This window comes from Sphaerodactylus townsendi, linkage group LG10 (assembly GCF_021028975.2).
Source record: "Sphaerodactylus townsendi isolate TG3544 linkage group LG10, MPM_Stown_v2.3, whole genome shotgun sequence".
NCBI lineage: Eukaryota > Metazoa > Chordata > Lepidosauria > Squamata > Sphaerodactylidae > Sphaerodactylus > Sphaerodactylus townsendi.
This window is the reverse complement of record NC_059434.1, coordinates 77,976,885-77,992,029: the sequence shown is the minus strand read 5'-3', so window position 1 is coordinate 77,992,029 and position 15,145 is coordinate 77,976,885. Positions and strand designations below refer to the sequence as shown.

The 15,145-nt window shown below is 44.3% G+C and overlaps 2 protein-coding genes and 1 long non-coding RNA gene across 13 annotated transcripts in view; 1 reads left to right on the top strand and 2 right to left on the bottom strand.

Annotated features, from left to right (window-relative positions):
• SEC31A (SEC31 homolog A, COPII coat complex component) overlaps positions 1-3,905 on the bottom strand; it is a 62,207-nt gene extending 58,302 nt beyond the window's left edge. For 6 of the 10 annotated variants that reach the window (XM_048509027.1, XM_048509028.1, XM_048509029.1 and 3 more), the window contains exon 1: positions 3,630-3,905. The gene's annotated coding sequence lies outside the window, so the exon portion shown is untranslated. The remainder of the gene's footprint in view (positions 1-3,629) is intronic. The other 4 variants (XM_048509032.1, XM_048509033.1, XM_048509036.1 and 1 more) reach the window with 2 other exon arrangements.
• A 3,922-nt stretch (positions 3,906-7,827) lies between these two features.
• LOC125439880 lies at positions 7,828-10,352 on the bottom strand. 2 transcript variants are annotated; one of them, XR_007245605.1, is made up of 4 exons: positions 9,904-10,352; positions 9,427-9,468; positions 8,895-8,930; positions 7,828-8,026 (listed from the first exon to the last, which is right to left on the bottom strand). It is a non-coding gene; the product is annotated as an uncharacterized LOC125439880 (long non-coding RNA). The 2 variants fall into 2 exon arrangements; XR_007245604.1 differs by having other exon boundaries at positions 10,052-10,347.
• A 1,446-nt stretch (positions 10,353-11,798) lies between these two features.
• Positions 11,799-14,906, top strand: THAP9 (THAP domain containing 9). Its single transcript, XM_048509200.1, has 3 exons — positions 11,799-11,946; positions 12,638-12,833; positions 14,564-14,906. Exons 1-3 carry the CDS (start codon positions 11,867-11,869, stop codon positions 14,774-14,776), a joined length of 489 nt encoding a protein of 162 aa, XP_048365157.1. The 5' UTR covers positions 11,799-11,866; the 3' UTR covers positions 14,777-14,906.
• Positions 14,907-15,145: the final 239 nt, after the last annotated feature.

Here is a 15,145-nt window from a genome sequence, read left to right as displayed (position 1 = left end):
GCCATGTGTCCTTGTTCAATTGGAATAAGCAGGGTCGAGGGGGGAACACGTTTTCCCTCGCAGCTGTTATCATATCCCGATACTCTTGTTCTAATAGCTTAGTTTTCAAAAGCAGCTACATGCTGATGATAGGGAAAAGAGGGACTAATCGACTCTAATGAAAAGCCAAGAATGTTGATTTTTCCCTCAACTAGTTTCAGCCACCTAGAATTTTGCATTAGTCGAGAAAGCATGAAGAGGTGCTGTAACAAACTGGAGTGATGATCCTGCAAATATATAGTGGATCATGTAGCCAGTATCTGAAGCAGTTCTCAGCCAGGCCATCCGTGGCATATGATATTTGCCCGAAGTTCTAAACATAGGGCTGCATATGAAGCACAATTTGGTAAGCCCATTATTTTGTGGAAGAAACGTGGACTGGGCTGTGTTTATATTTTTGTTGCCATAGCTCTCGATCCAAATAGGTGCTCCATAGAGGAGCTGAGAGCCGCATTTAGCATTGAACACCTTCAATCGCGGATGGTATATAAGCACTGCGTGGCCCACAGTGAAAAAAAGAAACTGACTGAATTGCTAGGGCACTGTTGTTAGCTGCAGCGAGCAAGCTAATTTCCTATGTACTGCACCTTTAGAATTAAGGTTGCTACAGTAAGAGTTATGCTTACTGATATTTGAACTGGTTAACTTGTTCCTATGGGTCTGTTATTGATGGTCCATGTATGACTAGGGGGTCTTCTAAAGCGAGAAGACCAATATTTTCAGGTTTTTTTTTTTTCATAGTTAATTACCAGTTCGTTCCTCTTACCCAAGCAATATTCCAAAGTACAGGCAATTTCTCTAAGAGACGAAAGTGAGGGTTCAAACTTTAGTGTGGGAAAGAAGAACAGTGTCGTCAGCATACAGTAACGCGGGCACGTGTTTAGTGCTTAGTTTGGGAACATGCCCATTGGCCTTCTGGAGGGTTGGCACTAGATCACTAAGGAATATATTGAACAAAGTGGGGGCTTCCATTCCAGCATGGCCTATAGGTCAGAAGTCATCTTCCATTCCAGCCATGGACTTACACCAGGGGTCTTCAAACTATGGCCCTCCAGATTTTCATGGACTACAATTCCCATCAACCCCTGCCAGCATGGCCAAGTGGCAGGGCTGATGGGAATAGTAGTCCATGAACATCTGGAGGGCCATAGTTTGAAGACCCCTGACTTACACCATCCAATGAGCCCAATGGACGGCTTTTTGACAGCAGGGAGGTTATTGTTTTTTATTCGGCCTCCCCACGACGCTGAACAGCACTCTGAAGGCGGCAAGGCACCACCACAGCGTGCCAGCCCCAGCCACTGAGGGCTGGAGATTGGGCTGTCCTCCTGCCTTTTTTTCTCTCCTGCATCGGACAATTTGTAGGCTTTTCGTCCTCTGGGCAAATTTCCCCAAAAGAGTTAAGAACAGGACGGCAATTTTGCATTATTGTACTTTTGGAAGTATCACTACAGCCTTGCTTATCTGTCCACTCAAAAGGATACTACATGAAAGCTAAGAATGGGTCCACTTTGTCCAGGCGAGTGGGCAGCGCCGAAACTTCTGATCCTGGCACAGCATCGAAAGAAAGCCTCTCCTTCAGAGAGATTAACAGATGCAGCAGGATCCCCACTTAAGATCACTTAATACCGATCAAGTTCTTAAGTCGTTCTTCTGGTTAAAGGGTGGGCTTTTCCAACAACAGTCATCCCTTCTACATCGCTGGGGTGAGGGGCATGGCGACTCCTCTACGATCCAGAAATCCATGGGGAAAAAATTTGGCCTTCTCTTCGAACCAGAGAATAAGTCTGAATTTTTTTCCTTTCTCTTTTATTTTAAGTTTAGAAATATGTTGATATTATACAATGCTGTACATATATTTTATGCATTTCTAAGTTTCTAAACTTTTTGGACCATCTGCTGGCCTTTGCGTGTCATCTGCAGTTTCCACCAAACTTCAAAAAAAATTCCCATTTAGTTTCTTACGCCGACCCTGTGATATGTCAGATCCACAATGGCGAAAGTCACGATGTGGAAGGGATAAGTGAAACGCCGATGCAAACGTTATAGCTGTCCCTTCCACACTGTGACACATGGGACTGCAACCCGCATTAGCAACTGGGAATACAGAACCAGGACCAAAGACACAGGACCACGTTCCATAACTTTGTGTTCACTAACAACAAGGAGCCTCATGGTGCAGAGTGGTAAGCTGCAGTGCTGCAGTCAAAGCTCTGTTCACGACCTGAGTTCGATCCCGACAGAAGTCAGTTTCAGGTAGCCAGCTCAAGGTTGACTCAGTCTTCCATCCTTCCAAGGTCAGTAAAATGAGAACCAGCTTGCTTAAGGTAAAGTGTAGATGACTGGGGAACACAATGACAAACCACCCTGTAAACACAGCCAACCTAATGAACGTTGTGACGTGACGGCACCCCATGAGTCAGTAATGACCCGGTGCTTGCACAGGGGACTATCTTTACCTTTAACCCCAAATAATGACCATCTGCTCAGTTTTCACATTAACTGGGACTAGGATCCCCAATTCATCAGCACATCCCACCCATGAATGAGGTGGTGGGGAATCCCATTGCTCTACTCCCATCTGCTCCTACAACAAGGACAAGATAATGATCGTATTAGCCAGTAATCTGCATTACAAAGATCTGGACTATGAACCCAAAGAACTTTAGTTAATCTTACTGCTCAGAATTAATGAACTCTGAGCAAAAAGCAAAGCCTTCCACATGAAATATCTAAACAGTCAAAGTGGACCCCACTAAACACTAAAGATAACCAGAAATATCTTAGCAGTGTGTGCATGGGGATGCTCAATATATAAACAAACTATGACAATGTACATAATGTAAGGCAGACAGAGCAAAGGGCTAAAAGTTATCTACCGGTTTCTAGAACTTCATGCATATGGCTTGCCCCTTACCCTCTGCACAGCACTTAGGAGGTACACAAAAGAGTGTGCGCTGGGCAGCCTATCATTTTATGGCGAGGTATCAAAGCAGGGACACGGCTCTATTTTTAGGACGCGGAAGTATGAATCTGGGCAGGTACCTGCCCCAGATTCACTCAAAATAAACACGTCACTGCCACCCCGTCTCTATTGCAAACCCCTGTCCACTGCGCCCCATATCTATTGCAAACCCGTCGCCACTTCTAGAGCTTGCATGCGTTCAGCCTGGTCAATTTGGAGGGCTTGGCCACCCCACCCCCCGCGTCCCGCTTTTCTTGGAGGCCCCACACGACTGCCCTATATCCATAAAGCTGGGGGGATGCCAGAAGGGGAGAGCCAGTCAAGAAGAGACTCTGAGCTTGCACAAAGAGCCAAGAAGAGCCTCTGAGCTTGCAAAAAGGAACTCCCCGCCCAAGCCCTGCACTGGGGAGCTGAAGGGGAGGGGGGGGAAGCCTGGTGGAAAAGCAACCCCCCCCCCCCCACGCCCAGACGCCCCTTACTCAAGCATCCAAGTTGCAAAAGCAACCCTCAGCATTGCAGCACCTCTGCACAGGAGGAGGGAAAGATGGTGGAGGGAGCCCAGGAGGACCCCCCCCCCCTCGCTGAAGGGCCCGGCAGGAGGGGGACCCGGACTCGTCTCCCTTACCTGCCCCGAGTGGCTCTAGCCGGGGCTCCGGTCACCTCCTTGCGGGCGGAAAATGGCTCGGCTGCGGCCTCCTCCCGGCAGCTCCTCCTCGGTCTCTCCCAGCAGCTGAGGCGCCTCCACGTTCCGCTTCAACGTGGCAACCGGAGCGCCGCCTCCATCCCGCTGCCTTCCGGGCCCGGCTGGCTGGGCTGGGCAGGGCCTGCCTGAGAGGAGGGGAAGGAGAGGCCTACCCGTCACGCAGGCCTCCGGGGCGGAGGGAGGCTGCCCTGTGGCGGGGCTCACCACCCTGAAACAGCGGCTGGTCGAGCTCCAGGGGCGGCGGGGCCTCTGGGCATGGGTGAAGTGCGTTTCCAGTCAGAGTTGCCAGCCTCCAAGTGGGCGCCACATTCAAAAGAAGGGGGGGGGGGGTTGCGCAATTAGAAGATTCAAATTGTAATTCAGATTGTTTTTTTTTCTTTCCAAAAGAAGCCTCTGCTCTTCATATCCTAGGGATGGGCAGGTCTGAAATTTTTTGGAGATTTAGGAGCAGGGCTGCGGAAGGGGAATTTGGGGAGACATTTTTACCTAGAATCTATGGCAGTGATAGCAAACCTTTCCGAGTGCCCAAACTGCAACCCAAAACCCACTTATTTATCGCAAAGTGCCAACACGGCAATTTAACCCGAATACTGAGGTTGTAGTTTAGAAAAAAACGGTTGGCACCAAGGCGTGCGTTACTCGGGAGTAAGTTTGGTGGTAGTCGGTGGCTTTGCTTTGAAGCATTCGTGCAACTCTTCCAACAGGTGAATCACGACCCTAGAAGGGTTTACTCAGAAGCAAGCCCCATTGCCAGCAGCCGAGCTTACTCCCAGATAAAGCATCACGCTTTAGTTCTTCGCATGAAAATCAGTGGGGTTTAACAGCGCTTAACAGGGTTACCTTCACTGCTTCCCCAAAACTAGGTCTTAGGTTTAATGCTAATAATCGAGCTCGGCGGCCCAGGCCAGCCTAGATGTGTGTGGGGGTGGGGGGGGCACTCTGTTTTGCGGCGATGCCCACAGAAAGGGCTCTGAGTGCCACCTCTGGCACCCGTGCCATAGGTTCGCCACCACTGATCTATGGTCTGTTGCAGAGTCTGCTCTCTGAAACTGGCGTTTTCTCAAGGGGGAACTAATCCTTGTAGTCTGGAGATTAGTTGAAATTCCAGAATTTCAGGCCCAAAACTCTAAAACCACTTTACACCACATGTCAATAAATAGTGATGTACTTTTCTGAATAAACAACATTCTCAAATCAATGCAACTTTCCCCTGTCATAGAATTTCCCCTGTCATACAACAATTTTGTATTTAGTGTTACTGTCATATTATTACTATCATATTAGAATCATGTTTAGTGTTACAATCATATGACAAGGTTTTGAAATTGTATTTAGTAAAAAAAATTGTTGAGATTTTGAAATTGTATTACAAAAGGAAGGTTGATTTGCTTGAGAATATTTAGTATTACGATCATATTGCCAGATTTTGAAATTGGATTTAGTGTCAATACTTAATCATTGAGGTTTGGAAACCATATTACAAGAGAAAGTTTGATATAGTTGAGAATATGGTTTATTCAGAAAAGTCAGTATTTACTGATATGTTGTGCAAAGCGGTTTTTACAGAACCTGGAGTTCTCCTAGAGTTTCAACTAATTTCCAGATTACAGAAATTTAGTTTCCCCTTGAGAAAACGGCAGCTTCACAGTGCAAACCCACCATAGATTCTGTGTAAAACCTGTCCCCAAATTTCCCTTCCACAGGTCCTGCCCCTAAAGCTCCAGAAATTTCCTAGGTCAGAGTTGCCAAAGCTAGGCCACAGACACCCATCCTTAGGATATAAGGAGCAGAGCAAGAGGTGTATTTTGGAAACAAAAAACCAAAGCCCACTGCTGTCATCCCCACGTGATCTGAGACTAATAGCTAATTTCTTTCTTCTTGGAGCGCTATGGCTTCTTCTCTCCCACCATTCGCAGGTTGAAAAGTTCAAGGCAAAAAAAATCTTGGGTCTTATAGCAGTGGCGTCGGAGGTTAAGAGCTCGTGTATCTAATCTGGAGGAACCAGGTTTGATTCCCAGCTCTGCTGCCTGAGCTGTGGAGGTTTATCTGGGGAATTCAGATTAGCCTGTACACTCCCACACATGCCAGCTGGGTGACCTTGGGCTAGTCACAGCTTCTCGGAGCTCTCTCAGCCCCACCTGCCTCACAGGGTGTTTGTTGTGAGCAGGGAAGGGCAAGGAGATTGTCAAACGCTTTGAGTCTCCTGCAGGAGAGAAAGGGGGGATATAAATCCAAACTCTTCTTCTTCTTCTTCTAAAAATGGCACAAAGGTGAGCTAGGTTTGAATGCTTTCGTTGGATGGTTTAAAAACATGTGGGGAGCTAATTTAAAGGCTTTGCTATTTATTGCTAAAGTAAGTGGCCGCAGGCATACTTTTTAGCCAAGGTTTCTTCCTGAAGGCCGCACCCTGAGCAATTGTGATTGGTAATCTTGGCTTGAATTGGACTCCATTGATACACACTCATTCCCTTTGGTTGCTCAAGAGTTTTAACACTTTGCTCCAGTATAATTATTGTATGGACTTTGGCAAAGCATTATTGCTTTGGGTCTTCTGCTGCTCTGGAGGTGAATATGTTAAATAACCTGCTTCATGGATTGCTGGAATACAGGACGTAACCTTACTCATTACGCCTAATGTGAGGGGAACATCAGAAGCAGCTATCAGCATAGTTTCAGAGGGTACTGTGTTGGTCTGCAGTAGAAGAGTTAGCTTCTAGTCCAGTAGCACCTGGCAAAGGGAGCCTTCGTAACTCAACAATCTTATCGGCTGCTAAGGTACATCTCTCTAGAAGGCTAGTGTCTTCTTTTCTGAAAGGACAAACTATACATTCCGTGATCTCCAACCTGTAGTTTTATATAAAAATCCATTTTAAAAAACCCTACAGAAACATACAAGGGAAGGTACATCTTTAACCCACGTTTCCTGCAAGTAGTTTGAGGCAACTCCACTCCATATGTCCTCACAAATCTGCAAGGTAGATTGGGCAGATTTAGGTAGGTTGGGCAGGTATGGCTCAAGCTCACCTCTAGTGAATTTCATGGTGAGCAGAGATGTGAACTTCAGGGGAAGCATAAGTGCAAAATGTCGCATGCTGAAGATCCCAGGTTCAGTCCACAGTATTTCCAGGTAAAAGGATCAGGTGGTGTGAAAGGGCTCTGCCCGAGACCAGGAAGAGCAGCTATTGGCCAAAGTAGACAACAGGCCTTGAGGCCAAGGGACAGACCCAGTATAATAGACAAGTTCACATGTGTCTCTGGCTTGGCCCAGGCTAGCCTGATCTCAATAAATCTTGGAAGCTAAGCAGAATCAGCCCAGGTTAGGATTTGGATTGGAGACCACCTAGAGTTGTGATGCAGAGGCAGATAATGGCAAACCACCTCTGTTGTGATAGAGGCAGGTAATGGCATCTGTCCAGTTCTTGCCTGGAAAGACTACAGTGGAAGTCTCACGCTTAAGTCTATCCAATTATCTTAGACATGGGGTGCTGTGTGGTTTCCGGGCTGTATGGCCGTGTTCTAGCAGCATTCTCTCCTGATGTTTTGCCTGCATCTGTGTCTGGCATCTTCAGAGGATCTGACCTCTGAAGATGCTAGCCACAGATGCAGGTGAAACGTCAGGAGAGAATGCTGCTAGAACACGGCCATACAGCCCGGAAACCACACAGCACCCCAGTGATTCCAGCCGTGAAAGCATTCGACAATATATCTCAGACATGATTCACCACAGTCGCCCTTAGTACCTTCAGTGGACTGTAGCTACCGGTATCTCCTTCAGGATTAGTACAAAAGTCACTGCTAGCCAATTTTACTTCCTTCCAGACGACTGAAACCAATTTGTTACTAAGATTTTGGTTATAGTATGGAATAGAAACAGAGGGTTTAGCCTCCATTACATAGTTATTGCAGGATCTAGCAGGTATCAAACACCTAACAACCCAAGCTTTAAACCCAGAGCAAAATAATTTTGTTGCAGACTCCCTTGATACATTTTTATCATTCATTTAACATCTATGACTGTTCTAAAACTGGGATAGTAGTTTTAAGTAAAATGTAAATGTTCTGAAACAGCCACCGGGCATCATTTTTGTATAAAATAAAAACCAAGCTACAAGACCCAAGATTTCATTCAAGCATAAATTATACATTTATTACTACAGACAAGGAAAAAGAAACATACAGAATATCATGGATACAATTTACACATGCTCTTGCTAAACCAAACAATTTCAGAGGATTCCCCTTTTTGCAAATTCTTTGTCTACCAAATCTTCCAAGTAATAGTTAAGGGAAAAGAAACTTGGGTGTCACTCTCCAGAGATCTAAGAGGCAAAGAAAAATAAAGCATATTACAAACAACTTTATCACGATCGCAAGAGTTTGTTTTCAACTGGTGTACAATATATATACTGGTATAAAATACAGTATTTTTTAATGTTAGAATTTCTATATTATCCTGTGAAAAAGTCAGTTTAAAAAAAAAACATTGGCAGAGAAAGTCCAGGAAATGGTCCAAACATACAAGATGCAATTCTGTTTATGAAGTTAAGTCTAACTGTGCAGAGCCAGGATATAAGAAAAATATATACAATAAACACTTTCTCTGGAGGTTGTTGTGGGTTTTCCAGGCTGTGTGGCCGTGGTCTGGTAGATCTTGTTCCTAACATGCAGGTGATGCACAGTATGTAACAGACTTCTTTGTGATACACCTCTGAAGATGTCAGCCACAGATGCAGGCAAAACATTAGGAACAAGATCTACCAGACCATGGCCACACAGCCCAGAAAACCCACAACCAGTTGAATCTGGCCATGATAGCCTTTGACCTTTCTGGGTTTTTTTAAATGGACACAATGTAAAAACTAAACATCAGGAAGAACTTCCCGACAGTAAGGGCTGTTTGACAGTGGAATGCGCTACCTTGGAGTGTGGTGGCATCTCCTTCCTTGGGAGGTTTTTAAAGAGAGGCTCAATAGCCATCTGTCGGGAGTGCTTTGATTGTGTGTTCCTGCATTGCAGGAGGTTGGATGTGATGGCTTTTGTGGTCTCTTCTAACTCTTATTATTCTATTCTTATTTGAACATAAATGTTCATTTACCATCTGTTCAAATACTTTATACAGCCAACTTGCAACTTGTCACTGGACTCAAACTTCATTTTCTGCTACTTCAGACCAACATGGCTACCCACCTGACTCTTGGCTACCCCAGAGAGACTTCTTGATTTCTGAAAATAAAAACAATTGATCACCATACGGTTTATCATCAAGCAAAGCATTTTGTATTCCCACTGACAGAATCAGAGTTCAAGAGACCTATCAAGCTTTTAAAATCCCGTGTCCTCATCCAAGAAAACAATAATCATGGCAGATCATGATGTGAACAGCAAAAAGTTTTAATCATTGGACACCAGGACAGAATCCAAATATAGAAAATCACAAGCAGTGCTGGCATCATTTTAAATACTTGTGGAAAAGAACTCAAGCTGGAGTTTTCTTTAAAGAACAGTTTGTACATGGGGTGGGGAGGAGAATCTATGTTATTAACAGACTAGGGTACAGATGAAAACAGAACATATTTCATGGCAATATTAAACAGAGAAAACTATCAATGTCATTAAAGCAAAACAAACAATGTTAAATCTCATTTTTATGACTGTACTGGTAAGCAAGATCACTAGCAAGTTTAAATATTTTGAACATGATTCAGTGAAACTGCCTCACCTCAAGAAGTCTGGGATTCCATTCTGGGCTATGGCACAATTCCTAAAGAATGAGGGACCAACATTCAGCAGTTATCTTCTCTACAATAAAATGGAGCACAATACATACATACAAAACATTTAAAGCATATATATAACAAGCAACAAGAGCTAGGATAAACAGGCTAATTCTTTGAACTTCATGTCCTCAGTCCAAATACTAATCACATTAGATCATTATGTGAACAGCAAATAAAAGGTTTTCATCACCGGACACTAGATTAAACGTATCAGATACTCCACCACTTTATGGTACACGTAAAGCTGCCTTAGCTAGTCAGTATATTGGTCCGCCCAGCTCAATACTGTCTGCTCTGACTGACAGCTACTGTCTGGGACTTCAGGCAGAAACAAGTCTCACTCTGCTGCCAGGGACTTGGGCATGGAAAACATGTGCTCTGCCCCTCAGACAGAGCCCCTTACCTGATGTAATACAAACCATATTTATTCAGTTCTCGTGCCTTCAATCATGCTCACCATACAGGAAACTCTGACACTTGACCAACATACTTAAGTAAGCATAAACAGCTACTCTTGACCCGTGAGGCCCCTTAGCTCAGCATTCCTTAAACTACCTCCATCCTTACCCTAGCCAAACATCCTCCCTCCACGAGGCAAGAACCCGGAAAAAAGGGCAGTTCTGCAATAGACCAACCTAGATGACGTCACAATGAATAGTCAAACTCTCATTGGTTCAGCCGAATGCCCATCTTTGATTGGTTCCTGCTCTTTCCCGTTTCCTTTACTGTAGGGCACGGAATTACAGGCACATAAAATCACATGTACTGCTGTTGTCGATCCTTACATTTCCGGTTTTCCCGCTGTTCAATTTTTACAAAATTATTGTTCATTTTTCTCACATTCTGGTTTTTAGTTTTCTGGCTAGTTCTACAGTCAGTCAGAGTTCCTTTTGACAGACGTACCTGATGCACTGAGTTCAGACTCTCAAAAAAACTATGCTGTTGCATCATATATCCTTTTAATACTGAGGTTTTGCTTCATTCTGATTTTTAGATTTCTGGCTGGTTCTACAATCCTAATTCATTGTTTACTGAATTGCTGTCTTGTTGATCAGGATTGTTAACCTCCATTTTGTTGATCAAGGTTGTCTGTGCTGGAGATCTCCTGGGATTACAACTGCTCTCCAGGTGACAAGGATCAGTTCACCTGAGAAAATGGCCTCTTTGGAAGGTGACCTCTATGGCAATATATCTACCCCATTGAAGTCCTTCTCCTAACCACCGCCTGACCTCCTCAAGCCCCACGCCCCAAATCTCCAAGTACCGCCCAACCAGGAACTGGCAACCCACATATTGTTTGTAAAGACTTGCTCACATTGACTCCCAATGCGAATGATCACCTAAAAATAAACAAAATCATGCTGGATTTTTTTTCCAGACTTTAAGGCACCACTGGGTATCTGCAGGGGGAGAGAAATGGGTACACTTCATCAGGGTCTGGGGATTTACTGAAGATTATCAGTCATTTTTTCACCAACTAACATAATATTATACAACATGACTTGTATTGTCAAACTACACAAATGCACCTCACCCTCCCACCTCATCCCCTTCAAGTCTGCATATTTTGCTCTGGTTGCACACTATTTTTAAAAAACCTGCAAGGGAAAAGAACCATGAAACATCGGAAGTATGGGTTCAGATGTAATTTGGTAAAATTTAAATATACGTTTGAACTACCCTGCTGGATCAGACCCTTCTAACATAATTTCACTCAGCAGCCACCAGTTGCCCTGAAGGCCATAGAACAAAGTAGAAGACCATGCAGGAATTATGCAGATTAAACACATACTTGATAAAACGGATTCACCCTTAATCCATGTTAACGGGCTTTCTTATACTGCATAACTTCCCTATATTCTAATTTTCCTATATTCTGTGTTTCAGATGGAGTGTAATTTATATATGCTATAAACGTATACGATATGCCTATACCATATATAAGTTACACACCAGCTGGCTGGGACACAGAATAACGCGAAATAGGAGGGGGGCTCCGCAGAATCCTCCCTGCTGCGTAGAGTTCTTTCCAAATATACCTTTTCGACGTTTAACCAGAAGTTTTGTTACTCACTACTTCTTCTATCTCTATGCTCTAATCTCCGCGAATTTCTCTGGACGCTCTATTACGTTAGAAGGTCAGCCAATGAGATAGCCAGATAAGAACGGCCAATGAAAAGAGCCGTTGCGCGCCCAGCGAGCGAGCGCCAATCAGAGAGAGATATACAATTTCGCAGACAAGGCCAATCAGGCGACGTATTCGATGACCGCGCGTGGCAGTTTGAATCAGTCTCAGCGGACGTTATCGCGCTTCGGACTATTGACCCTGTTCGCCTTCCGTTTCGGCTTACCTCTCGTCTCGTTTAAGGTGGTATAGGAGAGATGACTCGGAGTTGTTCTGCTCTGGGCTGCACGACTCGGGACGGCGGGTTGAGCCGGGAGAGAGGCATCTCCTTCCACCAGTGAGTGAGACGGATCCCCCTCCTCGTGGGTGCTGTCAAGAATCCCTAAGCAAAGACTCGTGATAAATGCACGTCAGAAAACGTAGACAGGCTGTTTCACACGTTACACGTGGACAGGCGCTGTACACGTGTAATAAACATACGTGTTCAAATACCTGCCTCCTTGTAATATGTAAAGGAATGCTCAGGGAGCAAATAAAGTGTGTCTCCCGGAGGAAAAAAAGAGATTTTGTTCCATAGTGGTGGGGAATTTTTTTTTAGTCCAAATAGGTAATCACGCTAAATCTGTAGCAGCAAAATAAAAGAATACAGTGATGCCTTAAGAATAACTCAAAAGTTGCTGCTGAAATAAAAACACAGCCACTGCTGGAATAAACAGCACAGTCACACCTTGTTTCTTCTGTTGTACCAATGTTCTTACACTATGTCAACACACAAATCTATACTCATCTTGTCACCTCCAACTGTTCCCATCTTTTCTATTTGCACCAACAAAAACATAGACATCTACTTGGTTGCTTTGACATATAAGGCATCACTTGGACAGTCTTGGAAATGAAAGGGAAAGAGATGAAGAATTAAGCAGGGAATAAAAAGGTCAATGAAGTCGGGCTTGTTGAACACGATTATTGCTTAGGTCAGCATGTGGTCCAGTTGCCAGTATATCATTCGAAATGCTTTGTTGTTGCAGATTTCCTGTTGACGGTCTACAACGGACTAGATGGATTCATGCTGTTAACAGAGAGGATCCCAAAAGCAAAAAAGTTTGGACCCCAGGCCCTGGAGCCATCCTCTGTTCCAAACATTTTGTAGAAACGGACTTCAAGTCATATGGCATGAGAAGGAAACTAAAGACAGGAGCTGTGCCTTCTGTTTTCCAGCATAAGGTAGTTTTAATTGTAAGGTGGATAGATGCTGAAATAATACACTGAAACAGAGTAAATCACTTTTACTTGTGAGTTATACCTTTAATCTAACAGAAAACATACTGTCAGTCTATTTGGAATTGGAAATACCATTACTCTAATACTGGAAATACTGTTAGTCCTCTGCAGGTAAAGGGCAGGATATAAATCAAATACATAAAATTAAAACATATTAGAATATTTGGAATTAGGAGCCAAGGAATGAAGAGATCTTCATAACATTGATGACCTACAAATGGAACTCAAAGATGGCAGAAGCAGATGAGAACATAAGAGCCCTGCTAGATAAAACCAGTGATCCATCTAATCCTGTATTCTGTTTCACATGGCGCCAACAACAGGGCATCAGTCAATTCCTTCTTCTGGTGTTTCTCCTAGTACTGGCATTCGGAGGATTACTTCTACTGGATGTTCAGATTCCCTTTGGTCTAGTAGGCACTGGTAGCTTTGTTCTTAATGAATCTGTCTAATCTCCTTTGAAAGTTGTCTGTGCTTTATGGAGAGGTGAGTTTCTACGCCTGATGGTCCGCGATCTTCTTTTGAGTGTTGTGAAACAAAGCGCATCGGCTGTCATTGGGTGATATTTTCTGAGACTCCTTCCAGAGCTTCCTAGAATGTGCCTTTGCAACTTTTATTTACTTCATTTATACCCTGCGTTCTCTCCTCAAAGGGGACCCATCATTCTCCTGGATTTTACCCTCTCACCAATCCTTTGAAGCAGGCTAGGCTTTGCCCCTAGCCCAAGGTTGCTCAGTGAGCTTCCGTGGCAGAGCAGGGATTCAAATGTGGGTCACCCAGATCCTATTTGACACTCTTAATCATTATACCTCACTTGCTACCCACTTTGGTGGACATTCATGCTTGTATATTGAGCCTGTCAAGGATACTCACATATCTTAGTCTTGTAGCTTATTTCCCCATGTTTTTGGCAAGGATCATAGAATTATAGAGTTGGAAGAGACCACAAGTGTCAGGAAGTCCAACCCCCTGCCATGCAGGAACACACAGTCAAAGCACTCCCAACATATATTCATCCAGCCTCTGTTTAAAAACCCCCAAAGGAGACTCCACCACTCCGAGGCAGTGAATTCCGCCGTCGAACAATCCTGACAGAAAATTCTTCCTAACGTTTCAATGGAATCTTTTCCTGCAACTTGAATCCATTATTTCGTGTCCTAGTCTCTGAGGCAGCAGAAAACAAGCTTGCTCCCTCTTCGACATGGCATTGATTCACTCCAGTCAAGCAGGATGATTCACTCCATTCAAGCAGAGTAGTTTTAACATATATTAATTTTTCAAATAATATCAACTCGTAATGTGAAATAATGTATACAGTGAAGTTTACGTATGCTGTGTTAATCACTGTAGAATAAAGGAGGAAAGAAGGAAAACGAGAAGCGAGAGAGATGCCTGCAGATTGGCCACCAAGAGCTTATAGGATTCTGGAAGGGGAGATTCAGGTCATGATTAAAGTTCCTCAATGTTTAGCTTCTTCTGTCCTGTCCCCATAATTCCCAACTGACCAACAGTGCAATCCTGTGCAGAGTTAACCCTTCTGAAGTCAGCAGCTGTTAACTCTGCTTTGGATGACTCTGCAGGTATCAAAAGCACCATATTGTGGTTGAATTCTGACTCTCTGGATCCAGTAAGCTTATTCCCCAATAAACTCAAAAGTATTTCTCATGTTACAGGTTCCCTGGAGTATGTGCCAAAGAAGAAAGACCCAGGCGGTTGTCAAGCAGCCATTTCCCGACAATTCCATCATGGAGGAAGCTGTTAAGGACGATCATAATTACAGCTTGAGAAGTCCTGAGTCCCTTTCCGGGCAGCAGAAAGAAAGCAAGGGCACATTGCAGCTGCCGGAAAGATCCTCTGCGGCTCAAAGGAGGAGCCTCTTGCACTGACAAAAGCTGCTGCTGTAATTAAAGAAGAAGAGTTTGGATTTATATCCCCCCTTTCTCTCCTGCAGGAGACTCAAAGGGGCTTACAAATTCCTTACCCTTCCCCCCTTGCAACAAACACCCTGTGAGGTAGGTGGGGCTGAGAGAGCTCAGAAGAACTGTGACTAGCCCAAGGTCACCCAGCTGGCGTGTGTTGGAGTGCACAGGCTAATCTGAATTCCCCAGATAAGCCTCCACAGCTCAAGCAGCAGAGCAGGGAATCAAACCCGGTTTCTCCAGATTAGAATGCACCTGCTCTTAACCACTATGCCACTGCTGCTCCTGGTTGAAAAGAAACTGGTCTCTGAAGACATAGCAAGCCTGCTGATGACT

Excerpts from the sequence above, each read along its gene's own strand:
- THAP9 (XM_048509200.1), top strand. The coding sequence starts at position 11,867 with ATGACTCGGAGTTGTTCTGCTCTGGGCTGCACGACTCGGGACGGCGGG. Across the intron at positions 11,947-12,637 it reads AGAGGCATCTCCTTCCACCA|ATTTCCTGTTGACGGTCTAC; the intron begins GTGAGTGAGACG and ends TTGTTGTTGCAG. Across the intron at positions 12,834-14,563 it reads CTTCTGTTTTCCAGCATAAG|GTTCCCTGGAGTATGTGCCA; the intron begins GTAGTTTTAATT and ends CTCATGTTACAG.